Below are 22,821 nucleotides of genomic sequence, written 5' to 3'. Positions count from 1 at the left end.
AAAGCGGCAACTGGGTTTTTTGGTCTCTTTGTATCTTTTAGGTCCAGGATTTGTCCCGACTGCGCATGCACGCAGTTATTTTTGGTCCCATAGAGTTTCTTTGTATTTTGCTGCGTCCAGATGCAAGCATCGCCGCCCTGCAGCAAAGAGTCCCAGGTCCCAGCAGAGGGTCCCAGGTCCCAGCCTGTCTCCCTTACAGGTTCAGATGCTCTGTATTTTCAAGAGATTGATTTCTTCCCATCATTATCTGGAGATCCCACCCAAGTCCAACTAGAATTTCAACAAGTTTTTTTTTTCCCCGTTGTTATTGACAAGCTGTTTATAAAGGTTGTGTGGGAATTCGAAAGGGCTCAGATTCTCCAAACAGAGGAGATGGAGGGGGGCAGACGGAGAGAAAAGAAACACAGTGTATCAGACAGCCAGATGCCACGTTTATTAATAGAGCTGCAAAATCAAGTCAACCGGCCACGGGGCAGGGTCTGGAATGAACCCCGCAGACCCCAAGAGAGTCCAGGACGGGGTCCTGGGTTACAGACCTTATGTGACAGCAGGGGGCGCTGTAGACACGGCAGGACCGGCTGCCTCGGAATAGCTAAAAAGGCGTCCCTCACTCCCACCTGACTCAGAATCTCCATCCAGGTGGATTATATAAACCTCTGTGTGACTATTAAACCGTAGAGCGCTCAGAAACTCAGATAGGACTGAGGTACCACCTCGGGGAAGGGGGATTTGTTTATACGAAAGCGTGAAAAGGACAAAATAAGCAAGAAAAGGCTCATCAAATCGAGTTCCGCCAGCCAGAGGGCTCCAGGCCCCCCAGGGAGGTAGGGTGAATACTCACTTCCTGCTGGGATTTTCCCCAAGGCCCTTCCAGACGTCTCCATTGTGTTTCTGACGTGTGTCTTGCTTATGCCGTGACCTGCACCCTCCTAGAATTCTCCAGTTGTGTGCGTGTTTATTTTTATTTTCTTGGAGCATCGTTTTTGGTTTTTTTTAATGCTATCCTGTCACTGTCGTATTGACAGAATTATTTTTACTGTATTTGGGGGATTATCTGGCATGGTGTCAGGACACATGCCCCTTGTGCCTGTCACAGAAATGTGCTGATTTAGAGCATTACCCCGGTTCACCAACCCCCCTCGCCCCAGGCGCCATCAGTCCAGCGACCCTGCCTTGCTGCGCAGGAGAGAACAGGGTTCCGCAGGAAGGTCCGTTGGTTTTCACATCTGTGTGGCCGGACCCATTAAGCATAAAGATACCTAAACACGTATTTTGCTTAATCGTTGGCTTGAGTTTCTCGCCTCTTTTTTGTGTCCTTTCACTCCGTGGGGACTCAGAGTTGGCCTGAAAAATAGTTTAAGCTGACATTTGAGGTTTGACAGATGCTGGGAAGAAAAAACAACTTTCTAGAGCTTCCCTTCTCTGACCCAAAGGGGCAACTGCTAGGAAATAAGGCTCCATAAATTCCTCATCAAGGTGGATCTACTCCCAGAATTCAGAACACCAGAAAACCTCCCCTCCCCCGCAAAAAACTAAAAATTAAAAACCTCCCCCCATATCCCTTCTCCAGGGGAGTTTTTGTCCCCAGAAGGAGATGGAAAAATCACTCATACCCATACAGACATCATCACAAACTTTCTCATCTCCTGTTTGTGCTCGGAAAACCCACTTCTCTTTCCAAAAAGTTACTTGTTTTCCCCTCAGTGCTTTTCTGGCCAGCTTCCCTTTCACCTCGAAGCCCCAAAATTCTAACAATCCTTTCCAGTTACTCAGAACACGCCACCCCCAAGTATGCCGCTTTGGCCTGTGGAGGATTTGGACCTGAAAGCCACACAGAGCCAGTGGACTCCAGATAAGTAAGGAGATTTCCACGTATAAAGGAAATGCTCATTTGTAAAGATGTATCTCTCTCCCATACCTGGAAAAAGAGGCCGCTTAAGAACTCTTATCGGTACAGAAGGATCCACTTAATCTACATAACAAGCCCCGATAGATACCCTCTTTCACCATAGTTTCCTAGTCAGCTCCCCATACTTTGCCTTCTCCCCCCAGAACCCTCAAATCTGTTTTCCTTTGTTTAGCTTTAAAAGGGTATATATAACCACCCCTTGGAATTACTTGCCTCTGGGTACCCCCAAGTGTAACCGACAGGCACTGCTGATAAACTTCAGTTTTTCTCCTGATAATCTGTCTGGCCGACCCCAGTTATAAGGCCCACGCAGAGAACCTAAGTTCTGGGTCTTGCAGCCCTGGGAAGGTTAACCCAAGAAAGCAGGGTCAGCAGTCACACAGGGGGGACTCACTCGCTTGCTTGTTATAAAATTTAACTATTTGCAAGAATGCCTGCGCTATGATCTGGGGGTTTTAGAACGTGAATATGTGAGCATGTGTGTCTTAAACTGGTTTTGCATCGACGAACTCGGTAAAAAAAGTGATTTTGACTTAAGACTGGGAGCCTCTGAATTCACGAAGCTCGACACCTCTTAAATTCGTGGCTTTTCTTGGCAGGCAGGCAGAGCCTGCCTGTGGAGCCTTCAAATATGCTTCTTAGGGGATTTTTTTAATTGAAGAAAATGTGAAAATATAGTAAGCGGTGATGTTAACAAAACATAGACATTTTTACGATGTCTTTTTCCATAATAACCAGAGGCCCCTTGCTAGTCCTGGCAGATGTCTGGAATTTTTGTTTTTGTTTTTTTCTATTAAAAACCAAATTATGTGCCCTGTATCACAGAACCACCCACACACAGCCTCTGACATAGCTTCGTGGGTGATAGGATACAAGAGATTCTGCTTCCAAATGCAGACAGAACGTTTCATTAAAATGAGGACTCATTTGTCCTGTGGGATTTCTGGGCGTGTGTTTTCACGGCTAAATTCTGAACACACATAAGACAACGATAATTCAAGCATGGGGTGTGTACTTCGTGAACGTGCTTTCTGGGATTCTGGGCTTAAGCTAATGAATGGATTCAATGAGGGTGATGGGAATCTTGTTTCTTGCTGTCAGAGAATGGATTTACGCACATGGTGAGGTGGGACTCGGAATGAATGCAGGGGTGTTCTCAGTGGGTGAGTCTCCTGGGGCCGCTGTAACAAAGTACCCCAGATGGGAGGCTTCAACCACAAAGCGCATCCTCCCCCAGCCCTGGGGACCAGACGTCTGAGGTCAAGGTGGCCCAGGACCACGCTCCCTCCAGAGGCTCCAGGGGAGGGTCCTTCCCGCCTCTTCCAGCTTCTCGGGGCTCCAGGCGTCCCTGGGCTTGTGGCCACGTCCCTCCCGTCTCTGCCTCTGTCTTCCCGGGGCTTCTCCTCTGTGTCCTCCTGTGGTCTTCCGTCCGTGTGTATCTATGTCCTAGTGGAAGATACGGGCCTTCTGCATAGAAAGAGGCAGGTAACCATTGTGGAGAAAGAATGTCGCCTGCCATTTCAGTAAACAAACGACCTTTCGGCTGCCAAGCCCTCAGCTACTGCAGCTGTCCCTGATGGTGCCCCCGAGGGGACTCAGGATGGAGAAAATCAGGATCCTGGCCCTAGAGAGTTAAGATACCTATCAGAGGAATGATTTCATGCCCCGACTAAAACATAACTCTCAACTTTTAGGTTGTGTTTTTTTCCCATGGACAGAGTCATTCACAACTTCTTCCCATGAGTTTAGGGGTTTGTGTCCCGGAGGCTCGTCATGACCACCGGTGGGCTGGCATCAGCTGACACCTTTGTCTGGGGGAGCTGAGAGGAGGGACGTTTGCCGCGGTTCTTAGCTGTGACCTCTGGGAGCCCACAGTCCTGAGGTTCCCCACCCCTCTGTGGGGTGCAGCAGGCAGGAGTGTCTCCAAATGGCCAGTGGGTACACAGAGCCCAAAGCAGCCTCCGCGGGGGACCCAGAAGCACCGGGGAAAGTGGACATTGTTCCTCCATCCACAGGGGGGCGCAGACCCCAGCTGAGGGATGTGGATTCCCAGTGCATGATGCAGGGCGGGGCTCTGCGGCAACACCAGGAGTGCCCAGCGGCCACAGACAGGACTGCAGCATGGCCACAGCCGCGGGTGTCCCCATGGAAGGGCGGCCACAGCCAGGAGCAGGTGCAACCTCGGACAAGCCCACGGAAACCAGTGTGGAAACCCACAGGAGAGCACACTCCTCTCTGCCGGACCAGGAGGCCCCGAAACCCCAGCCAGGGAGCTTTGTCACCTGCCCTGTGCAAAGGAGCAAGAAAGGAAGACCCGTGGGATCTCCCCAAATGAACCCCCAAAACTGCACGTACTCAGAACTGCATAGGACACGCTATTTTTTAAAACTGAACTATAGTTGATTTACAATGTGTTAGGTTCAGGGGTACAGCATAGCGATTCAGTGACACTTTTTCCAGATTCTTTTCCATTATACGTGATTACAAGATACTGAGCATATGTCGCTGTGCTATGCAGTAGGGCCTTGTTGTGTGTCTATTTTAAATATAGTAGTACCTATCTGTTATTCCCAAACTCCTAATTTATCCCTTCCCCCCTTCCCCCTTTGGTAAGCCTAAATTTGTTTCCTATGTCTGTGGGTGGGTCTATTTCTGTTCTTTAAAAAAATGATACAAAATGACACACTATTGTATTTCTGCCCTCCTGGGAAAGGCAGTGCATGAGATACACTTGTGCTGCAGAGAAGGAAACGTCTCACAATTTGCTCAGAGTGTGGGCGGAGGTTTCCCCATGCCCTGGAAGTGGAGGATGGAGGTGCCATTCTCTGAGACTCCCCCAGAGAAAACACTTGTTTCCGTGCTCACAACGCTTTTCACGCCAGGGGGGTCTGGCTTCCTCACGGAGAGCTTCTCCGATTCATTGTGGACAGCAGGCGGTGTCCCAGCATCCTTGGTGACCCTGAGTTCCCCGGTGTTAGCGCAGACCCCTCAGGGTAAGGGACGGTAAGCCCCACCAGACTGGCCACACTTCAGCCAAATGTTAGGGACGCAAGTGGTAAGTTATGAGGTGTTGGTTCCCCTGGCAACCAGCCCCCATCCTGAAGGCCTCCAGGGGCCCCTGTTGGGTTGAAAAGGACTTATTATGAATAACAAAAGGAGTGCTTCTCCCACCCCGCACCCCCCCATCCCTCAGGACATCCCGAGGGTTTTAGGAGCTCTGTGACTGGAACCAAGGCAGAGAACATATATTTCTTTTCTTTTTCTTCCAGGGGTTTCACAGACCTCTCACCCCCTGCCTCTGGCAGCCATCATTCTGTTCTCTGTATCTGTGAACTTGTTGGGGTTTTTTTGTTTGTTTTAGGTTACGCATGTAAGTGATAACATAGAGTATTTGTCTTTCTCTGTCTGACTCAATTCACTGCACATCATATGCTCTCCAAGTGCATCCATGTTGCTGCAAATGGCATTATTTCATTCTTTTTGTGGCTAATATTCCATTATATATATATATATAGAGAGAGAGAGAGAGAGACAGAGAGAGAGAGAGACAGAGAGACAGAGAGACAGAGAGACAGAGAGACAGAGAGACAGAGAGAGAGAGAGAGAGAGAGAGACAGAGAGAGAGAGAGAGAGAGAGACAGAGAGACAGAGAGAGAGAGAGAGATGATATAGATAGATATAGATGATAAATGATAGATAGATGTTAGATAGGTAGGTAGACAGATAGATGATAGATACAGATGATAAATGATAGGTAGATAGATGATAGATGATAGTATAGATAGATATAGATGATAAAAGATAGGTAGGTAGATAGATGATATAGATGATAAATAAAAGATAGGTAGACAGATAGATGATAGACGATAGATGATAGATGATAGTATAGATAGAGATGATAAAAGGTAGGTAGATAGACGATAGATTATAGTATAGATAGATATAGATGATAAAAGATAGGAAGGTAGATGATATAGATGATAAATAAAAGATAGATAGATAGATAGATAGATAGATGGATAGATATCACATTCTCTTTACCCCTTCCTCTGTCAATGGACACTTAGGCTGTTTATGTATCTCGGCTATTGTAAATAGAGCTGCTATAAACATGGAGATGCAGATGTCTCTTCGAGATCCTGACTATTTATTCTTTACGTAAAAGCCCAGAAGAGTGGACTTGCTGGATGGACCGTCCAGTATATTTCATATTTTATCACCACGTAACATCATTTTCTAGATTCTTTCCGTCATTACTGCCCAAGCCCCGCTTATCCCACCTCGACTGTTAAAGCCACACTGTCATCCAGTGGAAACTGGCATTCTTTCATCCAAATCCAAGGTTGTTTTCCGATCAGCAAAATCAAGAGGGGAAAATGTCAACAGGGATAGCAGAACATTCGAAGGCAAGAGAAAAGAAGGTTTTTAAAAAATACCCACCACCTCGAGTGTACATATAAAATGTTGATTTTGGTACGAGCCTTTCCAGCTCCCAAGCCTGAGCTGGAGCATCTCAGGGCCTTTCTGGAAAAGGGATTCCCGGGTGACTGGACAGATAAGACTTCTTGAATGTGGAGACAAGAGAAGTGGGGTTTTCCTCTGGTTTTCCAGTGGTTGCAATGAAATCCCACCCAGACCTTGGTGCTGAGCTGTACCGTCCCCTCTTAGGAGACCAGGCAGCGTCTAGCCTGAAGGGCCTGGCTGTCTGTCCCTCTCAAGGCTCCACTGCTTGCCCAGAGGGAGGAGTGAAGCATATTGGCCTGAATTCTTGCCATATCAGGTAGACAGAGAGGGTTTCCTGGGCCAGTGGGGTCAGGCCAAGGATGAGGGCAGGTAGGTGGACCACAGGCTGACCTGGTTAGATAGTTCCAGCCTGCATTGTGTCTCCCCTCAGATTCCTATGTTGAAGCCCTAAACCCCAGGACTTCAGAATTGGCTGTATTCAGAGATAAGGTCTTTGAAGAAGTGATGAAGGGAAAATGAGGTCACTAGGGGCGGTCCTGATGCCATAGCACTGGTGTCCTTATAAGAAGAGGAGATAAGGGCACTGACACACACAGAGGGATGACCACGTGGAGACACAGGGAGAAGACGGCCGTCTACACGCCCAGGAGAGAGGCCTCAGGAGGAACCAGCCCTGCCCACGCCTGGATCTCACATTCTAGCCTCCAGGACTGGGAGAGATAAATGTCTGTTGTCTAAGCCCAACCCCCCCTGCCCCAGTCTGGGTTACTTGTTACAGCAGCCCTAGCTGATGAATGCAACATCTGTCCACCTCAGTGATGATTCTGGAGCCAACTTGTTTCCTGAGTCACAAATAAAATCCACATGGAGGCAACTCTCAGGAAAATCGAATGCTTACCCCGCTGATGGGACTAGATTCTGGAAACCTCCACTCACTTCCCCCAGAAAAGCCTGGTCTGGAGCAGAGGGCCTCATGCCCACCTGGGACGTACAGAGAGGGCATTCCAGATGACCACACATCTCGGCTCTGTGACCCCAGGGGAGGGTCCTCTGTAGCCTCAGGTCCCCGGGAGACGGAGGGCCGCTTCCCTGGTCAGTGCCGGCCCCTTGCTCCCGAGAAGGGGGCTTCAGCGTCCAAGCAGCACAGACTAGCCCTCCTCTGTCTTCCAGGATTCAGTGGGCACCTTGCTGTTCACCCTCCTCAGAGTGTGGTACACACAGCGGCCATGTCATCTCCCCTCCAACCGCTCCTGGGGAGGCTTGTAGAAACGCAGCTGCTCTGACTGCAGAGGCACCGGCTGAATCAGAACCTCTGGGCAGGGGGACACAAGCCTTCCGGGGGGCTCCAGTGTGTGAGACCCCTCTTTTCACCCCAATGAGTGAGGAGAAGAGAAACACTGCATGATTCCCAACTCGAGGACTCTGGAGCAAAGAAACATGGACCAGGACACGAAAGATTCAATGGTGGAGACACAATTAAAGCCCCAGGGTGGGGCTTCCCTGGTGGTGCAGTGGTTGGGAATCCGCCTGCCAATGCAGGGGACACGGGTTCGAGCCCTGGTCCGGGAAGATCCCACGTGCCGCGGAGCAGCTAAGCCCGTGCGCACAACTACTGAGCCTATGCTCTAGAGCCCGCGGGCCACTGCTACTGAGCCCATGTGCCACACCTACTGAAGCCAGTGCGCCTAGAGTCCGTGCTCTGCAACAAGAGAAGCCACCGCAATGAGAAGCCCTCACACCGCAGTGAAGAGTAGCCCCCGCTCACCACAACTAGAGAAAGCCTGCGCGCAGCAACAAAGACCCAACGCAGCCAAACATAAATAAATTAATTAATTACTTTAAAAAATAAATAAATAAAAGCCTCTCGCAGCCCAGAAACAAGGTCCCAGGTCCAGGCGTGCAGCCCACTCTGAAATCTTCCTCAGGGAAAGGTGACTTCTGGGGTTCCTGCTCTCCCACTTCCAACCCTGCACCACAGCTCTGACCCAGGAATGACCTTCCCAAACGGGAACAATCACATGAGGCCCACCTCCCAGCTTCCAGGGAAGAGAGTGGCCTTACTGCAGCTGGAAACCTGGCCCCAAACTGCAACACCTACATCCTACAGAGAGGAGACAATTAGCAATGTTGTCTTGAGAATGCAGGGGGAACGGGTTGCTGAGCTCAGAAATAGGGTGAGAGTCCTTCTATGTTTGCAAACCGTGAGCGGGCTGCCCGCGATGTGTGTTGTATTCTGGCTTGGTGTTTGTTCACTAATAAAAGTGTTTTCTTTCCGTTTCTATCTTTGTGGAGGAATTTTCTGGGGTGGGGAGAGATTTTGTTAAATTATAAATCCCCAACACCACATACACACACACACACACACAGACTCCAGGTATATCTGATCAAGTTTATTTACTGCACCCTGCAGAGAGAGACAAGATAAACTCAGTGCCAGCCTGAAGAAAAAGCAAAGAAAAAACAACTAGATCTCAATAATCTAGAAATCTAGACACATCCTGTACGTGAAGCTTGAGGGCATCAAACTAACATTGTCCACTGTCTCCACACATATCCGCTAGATGTTGACATCTCACCGCAGTTCTCATGCCAACACTTTTTTTCTTTTTATTTCAATATAAAAAAAAAATAACGCACACTCAGCGGGGAATGTCTCAAATGCTCATGCAGGGTTTTTACCTTCAAATATCTCTTAGGAGTGATGTCCTGAGTGTGGACTCAGGAATTAAAACAGTCTGCTTAATAAAATGCCTCAATGCTTGCGAAGAGGGTTTTTCCCTTTTGGATCAAGAGCTGGGTGGCTGGTGGTTGTTGGTAACGCAGAATTCCTTTTGTACCTGGGGGTGCCGTGCCTCACCTGCTGGGTACAGGTGCCGCGTAGCAAAAGATCCGAGGAACCACTCAGGTGCAAGTAGTAATGGCGAAAGGGCAGGACTGGGTGGGCACATGCGAAGGAAGGTGGTCTCAGGCCACTGGCTGTCCTTCCTTACGATTTAAGTGAACTGTGACAACGTGCCAGGTGACAGCAAGAACAAGCCCAACCAACGGTCTGCCACCTACAGGGAATCCGCCTTCAAGCCCTTGGATATCGACATGGATGGGATGCATTGGTTGGATGGGTGGGATGTTGGGTGACCCCAGACACCAGCATCCTCGGTTCTGGGGAGTTCCCTTCACAGCGGTTTTTAGCCCCTGAGATGCTGTCCTGGGTCCTACAATGTCAACGTAGATTTTGATGTTGGCTTTTGAGTTTGCACCCCCTCAGAACATCACGTATGAGTTGTCACTCATCACAAACGTAACATCCCCGAGAGAGACCACCTCGCCACCCTGGGGGAGCTGGCGAGGGAGCTGGCCGGGCTCCCCGGTGGCCTCTTCCTCCGCTGTCTGCCGGTACACAGGGCTCGTCACCGCTGTCTTGGGCATCTCGGCCAGCTGGACCACCACGGCCTCTTCCGGGATAGACTCCCACTCCCCGTCTTCCATCTTATTCACATGAGCCACGTTCTGCGTGTCCTTGATCCACTCCTGCCAGGATGAAGCACTGTGACTCAGGCTCCGTGCGGCAAACCCTTCCCCTCGGGGCCCGTGCATCCCCGGGACCCTGGCAGCCTCCCTCCGGAGGTGATGCCACCCCCAGCAGAACAAAAAAGCTCTCACGTTTAGCATCTTGGCATAGAGCTTGTGGTTTCAGACCTGCTTTTTTTTTTTTTGTGGTACGCGGGCACCTCACTGCTGCGGCCTCATCCCGTTTCGGAGCACAGGCTCCGGACGCGCAGGCTCGGCGGCCATGGCTCACCGGCCCAGCCGCTCCGCGGCATGTGGGATCCTCCCGGACCGGGGCACGAACCCGTGTCCCCTCCATCGGCAGGCGGACTCTCAACCACTGTGCCACCAGGGAAGCCCCAGACCTGTCTTTTGTCATCAGCCTCAAAGCAGCTGGTCTGTGGTCACTCCTCACACACGAGGACCGCCTGAGGGGCTTTTCCGGAACCCAAAACAGGAAACACAGATTCCTCCCCCGCCCCCACCCCGCAGGTATGTTCTCTGAGATGGGGGTGACTTTTCAGAAGGAGAATTGTCACTCAGCAGGTCCAGGGGGCCCAGATGCTGAGTCCTAACAGGTGCCCTGGGATTTCCTGATGCTGGCTGGGAGCACATCTGGAATAGGGTGCTCCAGGGGAGTGTATTCCACCGGGTGACTCCTCTGTTCCCTATAACATCTCCCTTCCCCGCCCAGCCTCCCCCATCTCCTTCTTCTAGCCCCAAGTATTGAAAAACTTCAGATTTCCTGTCCTAAACTCTGCTGTAACCCCCTCTCTTCTCCCTTGAAAGGAACTGGGACACCCCTAAATATGCCGCTTTGGCACAGGGATTATTTTCAGCTGCAGGCAATGGAGAATGCACCGCTGCAGAGAGGATTCTCTGCTCTCCGTTTATCCTTCCTAGAAGCAGGGCATAAATGTCCCTTTTGGCAAGGAAATGTACATTTGTAAACGGGCACCCTGACCCTTCCAACTCCAGAGACAACACTTATCACCTGGGAGAATGTGAGTCCGCATAAAATCTTACTAAAGAACCCTTATTTCTCATGCATTTCCTAGTCACCTTCTCATATCTTGCTTGCCACCCCCAAGTTCCCAACCCCTTTTCTTTTACTTGATGTCTCCTCCACACTCTATCACCCTTTGTTAAAATGGCACATCACCCTCCAGGTCTGTAACTACTTCTTGGGGGTTTTCACTTGTTTTCATGTGCATACAAGATAAACCTTTTCTCTTCTTAATCTTTTTTTTTTTTTTTTGTCCATTTAATTTGCAGGTATCAGGGACAGAACTTAACAGGATAGAGGCATGTTTTTGTGGGTTTTCTTTCCATTTCTTTCCCTCTCCTACACCTATAAGTAGTTCTAAAATTCACCTTTTTGCTCCTCTGGAAGGTTAAATAGTGCATCCCTTCCAAAATAAAGATATGCCCCAGTGTTAACCCTCAGAACCTGGGAATGGGACTTTATTTGGAAATAGGGTCCTTGCAGATGTGATGAAGTGAAGGGTCTGAGACGAGGTCCTCCTGGAGGAGGGTGGCCCTACATCCAATGACAGGGTCCTTCTAAGACACAGAAGAGCAGAGACACAGGCACAGAGGAGAAGCCCCATGAAGACAGAGGCAGAGACAGGAGGGAGGCAGCCTGGAGCCCCCAGGAGCTGGAAGGGGCAGGAAGGACCCTCCCCCGGAGCCTCTGGAGGGAGCGCGGCCCTGGGACACCTGGACCTAACACGTCTGGTGTCCAGGTTGGGGGAGGATGAATGTGTGATGTTTTGAACCCCGCAGTTTGCGGCAGCCGCAGGGAACTGGCATAACTCTGATCCCATGGTCCCGTAGAGTCTACGCCTGGGTGTCCACTGCTGGCAATGTCCTGGGGACGCGGTGCTGATTCCCTCTCTGTCTCATTCCTCCCAACTCCTTAAGCATTTGTCATGTGAATGAAACAACAACCATAACGTTTGAAAAAGGAAGTGTAGGTTTTGTTGTCAGCTCTGCAGAGGGAACAGATTAAGAACACAACTTCCTGATAAGATCAGAAAGTGATTAGGCTGGAAAATCCCGTAGTGGGGGCCACTGATCTCTGGGGCTGATTTCAAGAGAAGCCAGCCTCCGAGGCCCTTGGATCTACTCTCTCTGACCAAAAGAGAAAAGAACGTGTTGCTGCTTTCAAATGCAAAAAGGCTGCCAGGCGTTTAAAGAGGCTGCTGGAATAAAAGCGGGGTTTTGCATGGTGCGCACGGGAGGTAGTAGGACAGCGCAAAGCAAGCCTGTTTTTCATGCCCAAGGAGATGGCGCTTACCTGGAAGTTACCTTGGTGAGACTCAAAGAGCCCAGAGAAGGTGAATCTGGGATCCGGCACACTGGGCATGAGAACCTTCTTAACCCTGAAATGGACATGGAGAGTCTGGTCAGACAGGCTGGCGCCCCTGAGCAGGGCTGTGGACGTCCAGGCGGACAGACCCCACCCACCGCCCCGCCATGAGGGGCCCGGGATGGCTGCAGACTTTGACCCCAGAGGCTGCACACCTTGGCGGAACCGCGTCCCCAATTTCAAAACATGTGCCCCACTCCTACCCTCGCAGGTACCCTGCTCCCAGCATCCACGTGAAGCCCTCACCAGGAATGTGATATTAGGGGCATGGAGCCCATCTCTGCAAAAGAGCGATTCTTATTACCTAGGAATCACTATTTCTGTTGACATTATGGACTGAATTGGGTCCCCACCTCCCCAAATTCGTAACTTGAAACCCTAACCCCTCAATCTGACCGTATCTGGAGGTTGTACTTCTTAGGAGGTAATTAAGGTGAAATGAGGTCATAGACATGGGGTATGAATGTGAACAGGATACACCACCCCAAAATATGCCACTTGGGGATATTGTGTATTTGGAGGTGAAGGCACTTGAGAAACAGCAGAGGTAGGAGAAGCCCTCTGCCCTCCCCCACCCACCTAAAAGCAGACCACAAATTTCCCTCTTTACAAAAAAAAAAAAAAATTCCATTTGTAAAGGTGCCCCCCCCTCCTTTACCTCGAAATGGACGAGTCACATCACTGAGATGGCACCAAGATGCTTCCACACAGACAACCTTTATCTGCCTGTAGTTCCCCCTACACATTTCTTAGTCACCCTCCCACTACTTACCCACATCCAAACTCCCTTTTCATTTGTCTTCCTTTTCCACTTCTCCACAAATTATTACCTTTTGTTAAAATGGTACAGAAGCCCCCGAATTAACTGCCTTGTTAGGTGTTCACTTCCTTTCTACGAATCTCCATGCGCTTAAAAACATTCCATCAGTAAAGAAACATGCGTTTTCTTACGTTACTCTGTCTTTGGTCAGTTTAATTCGCAGGCCCCCAGATACAGAACCTAAGAGGTTTTCATCTATAAGATGCTAACCCTATGTGACTGGTGTCCTTAAAAGAAGAGGAGATTAGTACACAGACGCGCAGAGAGGGACGACTGTGTGAGGACACAGGGAGGAGAGGGCCGTCTACACACCCAGGAGAGAAGCCTCAGGAGGAACCAGCCCTGCCCGCACCTGGACCTCAGACTCAAGCCTCCAGTACTGGGAGAAATAAACGTCTGTTGTTTGAGCCCCCCCCTCCCCCAGTCTGGGGTGCTTTGTTAGGGCAACCCCAGGAAAATAATACAGTTGATTTCACCACTCGTCGTGAACAGGGACTTCCTTGAAGACAGGACAAGTGTTCGTTTTTTCCAAGAAGTGTACCCCTCAGATTCCCTCAGGGATGATTTCAGTTTTGTATTAAAAACATCAGACATGTCACCCGTCAACACGCTTATCTGATTGCTTCATCTACTCCCTTGCAGAGAACCATATTGCAGGCATCTGTTTGAGTTGGTCAAAGAGAGAAGAGCAGACTGAAGAAAAAATGGGGCGATTTGCAAGAATCAAGAGAAGCTGCTCCATGCTGTATCCAACCATGACGGGACGTCCTTGAAATTGTCTAACTTAGCCTAGCTCAGACCCAGCCTGAGTTGTCCAAAATGGCAGTCCATGTTTCTCTATGCATCACTCCAGTCGTTGCTATGGAAACCTCATCCTAAGAAACAAAGATGGCACCCACGGCCCTGGGCATCAGTGCCTTCAAACATCATCAAGAAGTAAAAGGCCCGGGCGCAAGGACGTTTAAAGAAAGATGGAAATAGCGGTTGTTAAATTATTGCATGGAAGGTTAATGGGAAGAAGTATTTAATATCATATTTTTGAAATGCTTTCTATGGTCTCAAAGAATATTGTTTTGCTGTATCTGTAAATGGATTTACAAACCAGACAAGCTTTCTTCTTGTCCAGTTCTTCTCGTCACTCACCAAATTGTCTCATTTAATAACTCTCAATAAAAATTAAAAGTGTTTTAAGTACCCGTCATTGTAACATGACAGGAGGACACAGCTCAATGGGGCGTGTGTTTGAAGCAAGGTAACGCTCTCATAGAGATGAGCATTTCTATATCCTACTGTCTCCAAGAGAATATTTGTCAATGAATTCTGCAGATATCCCTGCACCTTTGGCATTATTTCCCTCTCAATTTTCTTGTCATATACCACTGGCAAAGTGTGTATTATAGAGAAAGTGATATTCAGCTAAATAATCACATCAGACAATTCTTTCCCCCCCCCCCCAATTCAGGGACATATTGGAACCAAAGCCCATGTGTCTGAGGATTCTGTCAGGGTCATCCTTACCTCCGTAGTTTCCATAAAGGCAGAAGGAGAAGGGAGGCTATCAGGAAGGTGACCATGCCAGCAATTAAAATAAAATTTGGGAAAAGTCTCTTTTCCTGGCACAAATCTAAAGCAAAACAGAATGAGGGCTGTAAGTTATCAAGATAATTTCAACATAATACTAGATCACACTCCAAACCCTGCCACCCACATTTTTTTTTTTCCTTTATAAATGTCAGGGTCAGCAAATCTTGATTTTGGTGTGAAATATCCTGGAAAGAGAGATGGTGACACTGGACAGGCAAACATCAGGGAGGAGGGAGTGTAGATTTAACTCACTGCCAGGGGTATTTGAGGATATCAGGGCTTTCTTTGGTCTATCCATATCTATCATCTATCTATCTATCTATCATCTATCTACCTATCTGTCTATCATCTATCAATCTATCATCTATCACCTATCTATTTACCTACCTACCTATCTACTTATCTATCTACGATATACATCTGTCTACCTACCTATCCATCTATCTGGCTATCTATCACCTATCATCCATCTATGTCTATCTATCTATATATGTCATCTATCTATCATCATCTATCATCTATCAATCTATCCATCTATCACCTATTTATCTATAGATCTCTCTATGCACCTGTACCTATATCCATGGAACCACATTCATAAATGACACATTATTCTTGCTATGAAATGAAAATTAGTCCAATAATGATGGAATCTAGAAGAGGAATTGCTTCCACCGTGACCTCTGGAGCAGGACTTGGGGTCACCCGTGTTTTCAGGTGCCCCATTCCACCCTCCCCCCAACGTAGGGTGCCGGACCATGTTGTGCAGCGATGCTGCGTGACATTACCTGTTAGCTTGCCCCTCTGCTGGCGTATCACCTCTGACCAGTCACTTGGGTATGTGTCAGAGCCGTAGCTGGACTCCAGCGTTTTCACTCTGGCCCGAAAGAAATAACACTTCTCAGCATCCAAACTGTCGAGCGTGACATTGCAGGTTTTTGCCTCCTTGGACTAGAGGGAAAAACAGACACGATGACCCGTGATTGACCCAGACTTTTTCATCTTCTACCAGGGATTCACACAAGATCCCTCCTGGCAGGATTTCCCTCTCTTGTTTCACTTCCTCTCTCTGCCCAGATATTTATCCTCCAAACAGCAGCAAAAACAAATGTGGCAGCACCTCTACACCTCCCTCCAAAAAGGAAAAAAAATTCGTTATGACAAACATGATGACAGACGCTTTTGAAGAATTACTAAGTTCTTTCTTTTAAAAAAAAGTAATTTTTTAAAATAGAAGTATAGTTGCTGTACAGTATCATATGTTATGGGTGTACAATATAGTGGTCCACAATTTTTAAGGGTTATACTTCATTTACAGTTATTATAAAATATTGGCTATACTTCCCAAGTAACTTTTTTTATGAATATAAAAGTAATGTATGCTGTGGCTTCCCTGGTGGTACAGTGGTTAAGAATCCGCCTGCCAGTGCAGGGGACATGGGTTCGAGCCCTGGTCTGGGAAGATCCCACATGCCACGGAGCAACTAAGCCCGTGCGCCACAGCTACTGAGCCTGCGCTCTAGAGCCCGCGAGCCACAACTACTGAGCCCACGTGCCACAACTACTGAAACCCGTGCGCCTAGAGCCCGTGCTCCGCAACAAGAGAAGCCACCGCAATGAGAAGCCCGTGCGCCGCAACAAAGAGTAGCCTCCGCTCGCCGCAACTAGAGAAACCCCACACGCAGCAACAAAGACCCAACACAGCCCCAAAATTAATTAATTAATTAATTTAAAAAGAAAGAAAAGTAATGCATGCTTACATTTGAGACTTTAGAAAACACACACACACACACATACACACACACAAAGGCAAAATAAGACACTTAAAACCCGTCTTTATTCTAGCTCCAAAATACAATCACCATTAACAAATTGATATCATTTCTCTCCTTCCGGGGGTATGGTATTCATTGAACACAATATTTAATGTACGCATTGCTTCTTATCACTAAATATTCTTCAAAATACCTTTTGATGGCTCTTAAATATTTTATTATAAATGTACCATAATTTGTTTGACTATTCTCCTGCTGTATGCCACATAGGTGGTCCCTAAGTCCATGTATTTATTTTAGATAATGCTTCGATAGACGTCTTTGTGCGTACAGCCTCATCCACATTTTTTTTTTTTTTTGCGGTACACAGGCCTCTCACCGCTGCGGCCTCCCCCGTTGCGGAGCACAGGCTCAGCGGCCATGGCTCACGGGCCCAGCCACTCCACGGCACGTGGGATCTTCCCGTACCGGGGCACGAACCCGTGTCCCCTGCATCGGCAGGCGGACTCCCAACCACTGCGTCACCAGGGAAGCCCCCTCATCCACATTTTGAATTATTCCCTGAGGATTGATTTCTGCAAAGGGAATTCATTGATCACAACAAGGACAGAGGTCTTAAAGTTTCCTGGTGTTCAACATCATTAAAAATGATCACATTTTATGATCAGCTATTTAAGAGAACTCCAGTATCCCTCTATTTTTTTTTTAATTTTAATTTATTTATATTATTTATTTTTGGCTGTGTTGGGCCTTCGTTGCTACGCACGGGCTTTCTCTAGTTGCGGTGAGTGGGGGCTACTCTTTGTTGAGGTGGGCGGGCTTCTCATTGCGGTGGCTTCTCTTGTTGCAGAGCACGGGCTCTAGGCACGTGGGCTTCAGTAGATGCAGCACGTGGGCTCAGTAGTTGTGGCTCCCGGGCTTAGTTGCTCCATGGCACGTGGGATCTTCCCTGACCTGGGCTCGATCCCATGTCCCCTGCATTGGCAGGCAGATTCTTAACCACTGCGCCACCAGGGAAGCCAAGTATCCCTCTATTTTAATGTGTATTTCTTTGGCGAGCAGCAATTCTGTTCTACTGATTCCAGCCATTTGTCCATCTTCTCCCTTTTTGGATGAGTGCTCCCTGCTTCTGTCACATACACCGGGCTCCACAATCACATGACCAAGTCCTTAAAATAAATCTCAATATCTTTGTCTCTGTGTCTCTCCACCTTTCTCCACCGTTCGCATCTTGGGGATACTTACGTACACCTGGCCTGAGAAGACGTCCCTGCCCTCACCTGCCACTCGGCGTCAAAGGTACTCTTGTGCTGGATTTCATACACGAGACCTTTGTACCACAGGTCAGAGCAAGTCACTGTCACTGCTCCCTGATGCCACTGGAAGCTCAGATCACTCAGGGATCTGGGTTTCACTAAGAAGGAGAAATAGCACAATGACTAACACCTCTACCAACATAAACATTCCACATCTCTGAAATTACAGTGGTAACTGGGCTTGGATTCACTTTCCTCTCACTGTTCCAATCCTTCCTCTAATACCTTATGAGATGTGGGGTTTCCTTGTCTTTAGTACATTGATGATAGAACTTTTAGCCAGCTCTCCAAGGACCCTTAGGTGTCTCATGGAAAGAGCTCTCTGAAATTGCTTGAAAAACTTTTCTGTATCTGTTATGGGATGAATTGTGTCCCACCAGAAAAAGACACTTTGAAGTCCTGGACCCTAGCACCTCAGAATCTTTGGAAAGAGGATCATTACAGGTGTAATTGTTTAAGATAAGATGAGGTCATCCTGGAGTAGCGTGAGCCCTAATCCAGTATGACTGGTGTCCTTATCAGAAGAGAAGAGACACAGACACAGAGGAGAAGCCACGTGCAGAGACGGGAGGGAGGCGGCCGCAAGCCCAGGGACGCCCAAGGTTACGAGCAGCTCCCAAGAATTGAGGGAGAGCAGATTCTCCCTCAGAACTTCCAGAAGGAACCAACCCTACCCACATCTCGACTGTAGAATTTCTGGTGTCCAGAACTGGAAGATAATGTTTATTTTAAGCAACCCAATTTCTGATAATTTTTTATGGCAGCCCGAGGAGACTTATACAATGTCTATGAGGGATTGTTTTCAGTAGGGGGTCCATAGCTCTCGTGGGATTCTGAGATGGACCTGTGACATCCCATCCCTCAAAACAGCGGGGGGGAAAAAGAAACTCTGCCTCACAGAAATCCAGACGAAAACATGAATCTTTGGAGAGAGGGTTTCACTACCTTTGTATGATATATCCTAATCCAAAATGGACAGTCAACCCTCAAGGTACTAAAGCACGTACGGTAACTGCTGATCCACAGACTCTTGCTAAGAAGGGGGTGTGTTCCATTCCTGATGGAAAAATATAGAACTTCATCTTTTTCTACTTCCAAGAGGCACCCGGCAGTGTAACCTTGTTGAAGGGTATACTTGGAGCATGGTCTGTATGTCTCATTGCTGCTTAACCTGTGATTTAAAAAGAGAAAAATTCAGCTATGTAGCATCTTAAAAATAACAACTTAAGGGCCGTTCCTTTGCTCCATGACTCTGTCACTGACTCAGATTGGGTACCACGTCACTCGCTTCAATGACCCCCTCCCCTTACAAAACTACAGCAAGACCTGTCGAAACAGAAAAGTACCCCTCTCTCAAATGATTACACCCCTTGAATGGATCTTGTAGGACTCGAATTGTGGCCCTCCAAATGGCATGCCTACGTATCTGTACTAACCCCGGAACCTGGGAACAGGACCTCATTAGGAAATAGGATCTTTGCAGATGTGATGAAGTGACGGGTCTGAGATGAGTTCCTCCTGGAGGAGGGTGGCCCTACATCCCATGACAGGGTCCTTCTAAGAGACAGAAGACGAGAGACACGGACACACAGGAGAAGAACCGGGAAGACAGAGGCAGAGACGGGAGGGACGCGGCCACGAGCCCAGGGACGCCTGGAGCCCCCAGAAGCTGGAAGAGGCGGGAAGGACCCTCCCCTGGAGCCTCTGGAGGGGGCGCGGCCCTGGGACACCTTGACCTCAGACATCTGGTCTCCAGGATGGGGGAGGATGAATTTTCCTTGTTTTAAGATGCCCAGTTTGGGGTACTTTGTTGCGGCCGCCCTAGGAAAGTAATTGACCTGCAGAGTAACCCAGCCCTTGACTCGAAGAGGCATTTTTATTTTATATTGGAGCAGAGGTGATTAACGGTGTTGGGATAGCTTCAGGTGTACAGCGAGGTGAGTCAGCCACGCATATACGTGTATCCAGTCTCCCCTCCCATCCAGGCTGCCACAAAACACTGAGCAGCGTTCCCTGTATTACACAGTAGGTCCTTGTTGGTTATCCTTTTTTAAAAAATAAAATTTATTTATCTATTTTTGGCTGCGTTGGGTCTTTGTTGCCGCGCGTGGGCTTTTCTCTAGTTGCGGTGAGCGGGCTTCTCATTGCGGTGGCTTCTCTTGTTGTGGAGCACGGGCTCTAGGCACGTGGGCTTCAGTAGTTGCGGCTCACGAGCTCAGTAATTGTGGCTCGCGGGCTCTAGAGCGCAGGCTCAGTAGTTGTGGCGCACAGGCTTAGTTGCTCCGGGGCATGTGGGATCTTCCTGGACCAGGGCTCAAACCCGTGTCCCCTGCATTGGCAGGCGGATTCTTAACCACTGCACCACCAGGGAAGTCCCTGGTTATCCTTTTTAAATGTAGCAGTGTGTACATGTCAATCCCAAACTCCCTAACTATCCCTTCCAGGAGACACTTTTAATAGGGATGTCCCAAGATTGGGTATATCTTTGAGGCTTCCCTGCAATATTAAGAAGAAGCCTATAGGACCGAGTGTGAGACCAGCTTATACTCCATCCTTAAGATCTCAAACCCAAGCAGTGACGAGACGAAGAATTATCTCCTTTATGATTAAAGAAATGGATACGGGACTTCCCTTGTGGTTAAGAATCTGCCTACCAATGCAGGGGACACGGGTTTGAGCCCTGGTCTGGGAAGATCCCACATGCCCCGGAGCAACTAAGCCCGTGCGCCACAACTCCTGATCCTGCGCTCTAGAGCCCGCGAACCACAACTACTGAAGCCCACATGCCTAGAGCCCGTGCTCCGCAACAAGAGAAGCCACCGCAATGAGAAGCCCACGCACCGCAACAAAGAGTAGCCCCTGCTCGCTGCAACTAGAGAAAGCCTGTGCGCAGCAAGGAAGACCCAATGCAGCCAAAAATAAATTAATTCATTAAAAAAAAGAAAAAAGATATAATCAAATATCTATTTAAAAAAAAAAAAGAATCTAGGTGGTTTCGAGCCTGAGTCAGTCATCACTCCGTTAGAACGTCTGGGAGCTGTGGCTGCAGCTGTGGTGAGGCCTGAGAGCTAGAGGGCACACACATTCACACTTGCACCTTCTGATCCTTCACACGTTCACGTCCTGGGCCTCCCAGCTGTTGACATCTTAGAAGAGGAAATATTTTAGCCATAGGCATGGTTTTCCCTTCCTCAGGGCACTTACTTTTGGAGGAATGTCAAATTAGTCCCGGGGTATTCACTTGCATTCCATGTAACCTTCACAGTTTCGAAATTAAAGTTGATGATTTGAAGCTGCAATGTTTCTCCTGGGTAAAAAGACACAAATAGAGTAGACTTTGAGGCAATGCTGGAAAGAGCTTGAAATTTGTAAAATGATGTCAGCACTCATGTTATAAGAATGATATAGTGCTTTTTAAAAAAATTTGATGATATATTTTATATAACCCTATATATCCAGAATATTATCATTTCAACATGATATCTATATCTATCTATCCATCTATCTATCTACCTCTATTATTTATCTATCTCTATTATCTATCTATGTATCTATCATCATCATCTAGCTATTATTTATCTACTATCTATTTATGTATCTATCTTCTATATCGTCTATCTACCTATCTATCATCTATCTTGTCATCATCTATCTGTTACCTATGTCATCTATCTGTAATTATCAACAAGATATTTTATATTCTTACTATGTGTCCAGAGTCTGTTATGTGTTTCATACTTATAATACAAGAATGATAGAGTGCTTTAAAGGGACAGAGAAAACCAAGATTCTCACAAACAAACCGTTCATGACTTATGTCAGTAAGAACTGCAGGATCTATGAAGGTCGGTGAGAAAACTCAATCACTTTGAGAGACAACCGTCAGTGCAAGATTACAACTGACTTTCTTCTCTCGTTGGCAAGAGGTAATGATTATCGGTTAGTGTGAAGAGTAAACAGTGAGTGCCGACTGTGTGTCCAATGGCACCATGTTTTGTGGGCACACAGAGAGGAACTGGACACTGTCCCCCATCCACCAAAGTCACTGTCTTACTCAGAACACCACACATGACGAGTCGAGGAAAAGCTCAAGGTCAAGTGAGTCCTTCAATGTTTGCTTTAGACGTTACTTAGGCTCCACACCCGTCAGAATGGCCATCATCAAAAAGACCACAAATATAATGTTGGCGAGGGTGTGGAGAAAAGGGAACCCTGGTACACTGTTGGTAGGGATGCAAATTGGTGCAGCCACTGTGGAAAACACTACGGCAGTTTCTCTACAAGATAAAAATAGAGCTGCCATAGAATCCAGCGATTCCACTCCTGGGCATTTATCACAAAAAAACAAAAACTCTAATTTGAAAAGGCACATGCACGCCAATGTTCATAGCAGTACTACTTGCAATAGACAAGACACGGAAGCAACTTAAATGTCCATCAACAGAGGAATGGATAAAGAAGATGTGGTGCGTATGTACAATGGAAAACTACTCAGCCATGAAAAAGAATGAAATCATGCCATTGGCAGCAACATGGATGGACCTAGAGATGATCAGACTAGGTGAAGTAAGTCAGAGAAAGACAAATATCACATGGTATCCCTTAAATGTGGGATCTAAAATATGACACAAACTAGTGAATGTAACAAAACAGAAGCAGACTCACACATACAAAAACAAACTAGCGGTTACAAGTGGGGAGAGGGAAGGGGGCGAGTGGCAAGATAGGGGTAGAGGATTAAGAGGTACAAACTATTACGTATAAAATAAATAAGCTACAAGGATATATTGTATAACACAGGGGATATAGCCAATATTTCATAATAACTATACATGGAGTATAATCTTTAGAAAATTGTGAATCCCTATGTTGTATACCTGAAACATATATAATATTATAAATCAACTATATCTCAATTTTAAAACTCATAATATATATTTTTTATAAATTTATTTATTTATTTGTTTGTTTTATTTATTTATTGGCTGCGTTGGGTCATCGTAGCTGTGTGCGGGCTTTCTTTAGTTGGGGTGAGC

At 47.5% G+C, this 22,821-nt stretch overlaps 1 protein-coding gene across 1 annotated transcript in view; it reads right to left on the bottom strand.

Moving 5' to 3' along the window:
* Positions 1-9,634: 9,634 nt before the first annotated feature.
* The window catches only part of CRLF2 (cytokine receptor like factor 2), a 16,561-nt gene continuing 3,374 nt past the window's right edge, over positions 9,635-22,821 (bottom strand). The window contains exons 2-8 of the mRNA XM_024768101.1: positions 20,990-21,092; positions 18,793-18,956; positions 17,750-17,883; positions 15,483-15,645; positions 14,629-14,734; positions 12,219-12,303; positions 9,635-9,901 (exon numbers count right to left, since the gene is read on the bottom strand). Of these exons, the coding sequence (XP_024623869.1) occupies positions 9,635-9,901; positions 12,219-12,303; positions 14,629-14,734; positions 15,483-15,645; positions 17,750-17,883; positions 18,793-18,956; positions 20,990-21,092 (1,022 nt within the window). The remainder of the gene's footprint in view (positions 9,902-12,218; positions 12,304-14,628; positions 14,735-15,482; positions 15,646-17,749; positions 17,884-18,792; positions 18,957-20,989; positions 21,093-22,821) is intronic.

Source organism: Neophocaena asiaeorientalis, unplaced genomic scaffold (assembly GCF_003031525.2).
Source record: "Neophocaena asiaeorientalis asiaeorientalis breed wild unplaced genomic scaffold, Neophocaena_asiaeorientalis_V1.1 scaffold871, whole genome shotgun sequence".
Taxonomy (NCBI): Eukaryota; Metazoa; Chordata; class Mammalia; order Artiodactyla; family Phocoenidae; genus Neophocaena; species Neophocaena asiaeorientalis.
This window is presented reverse-complemented; position numbering and strand designations above follow the sequence as displayed.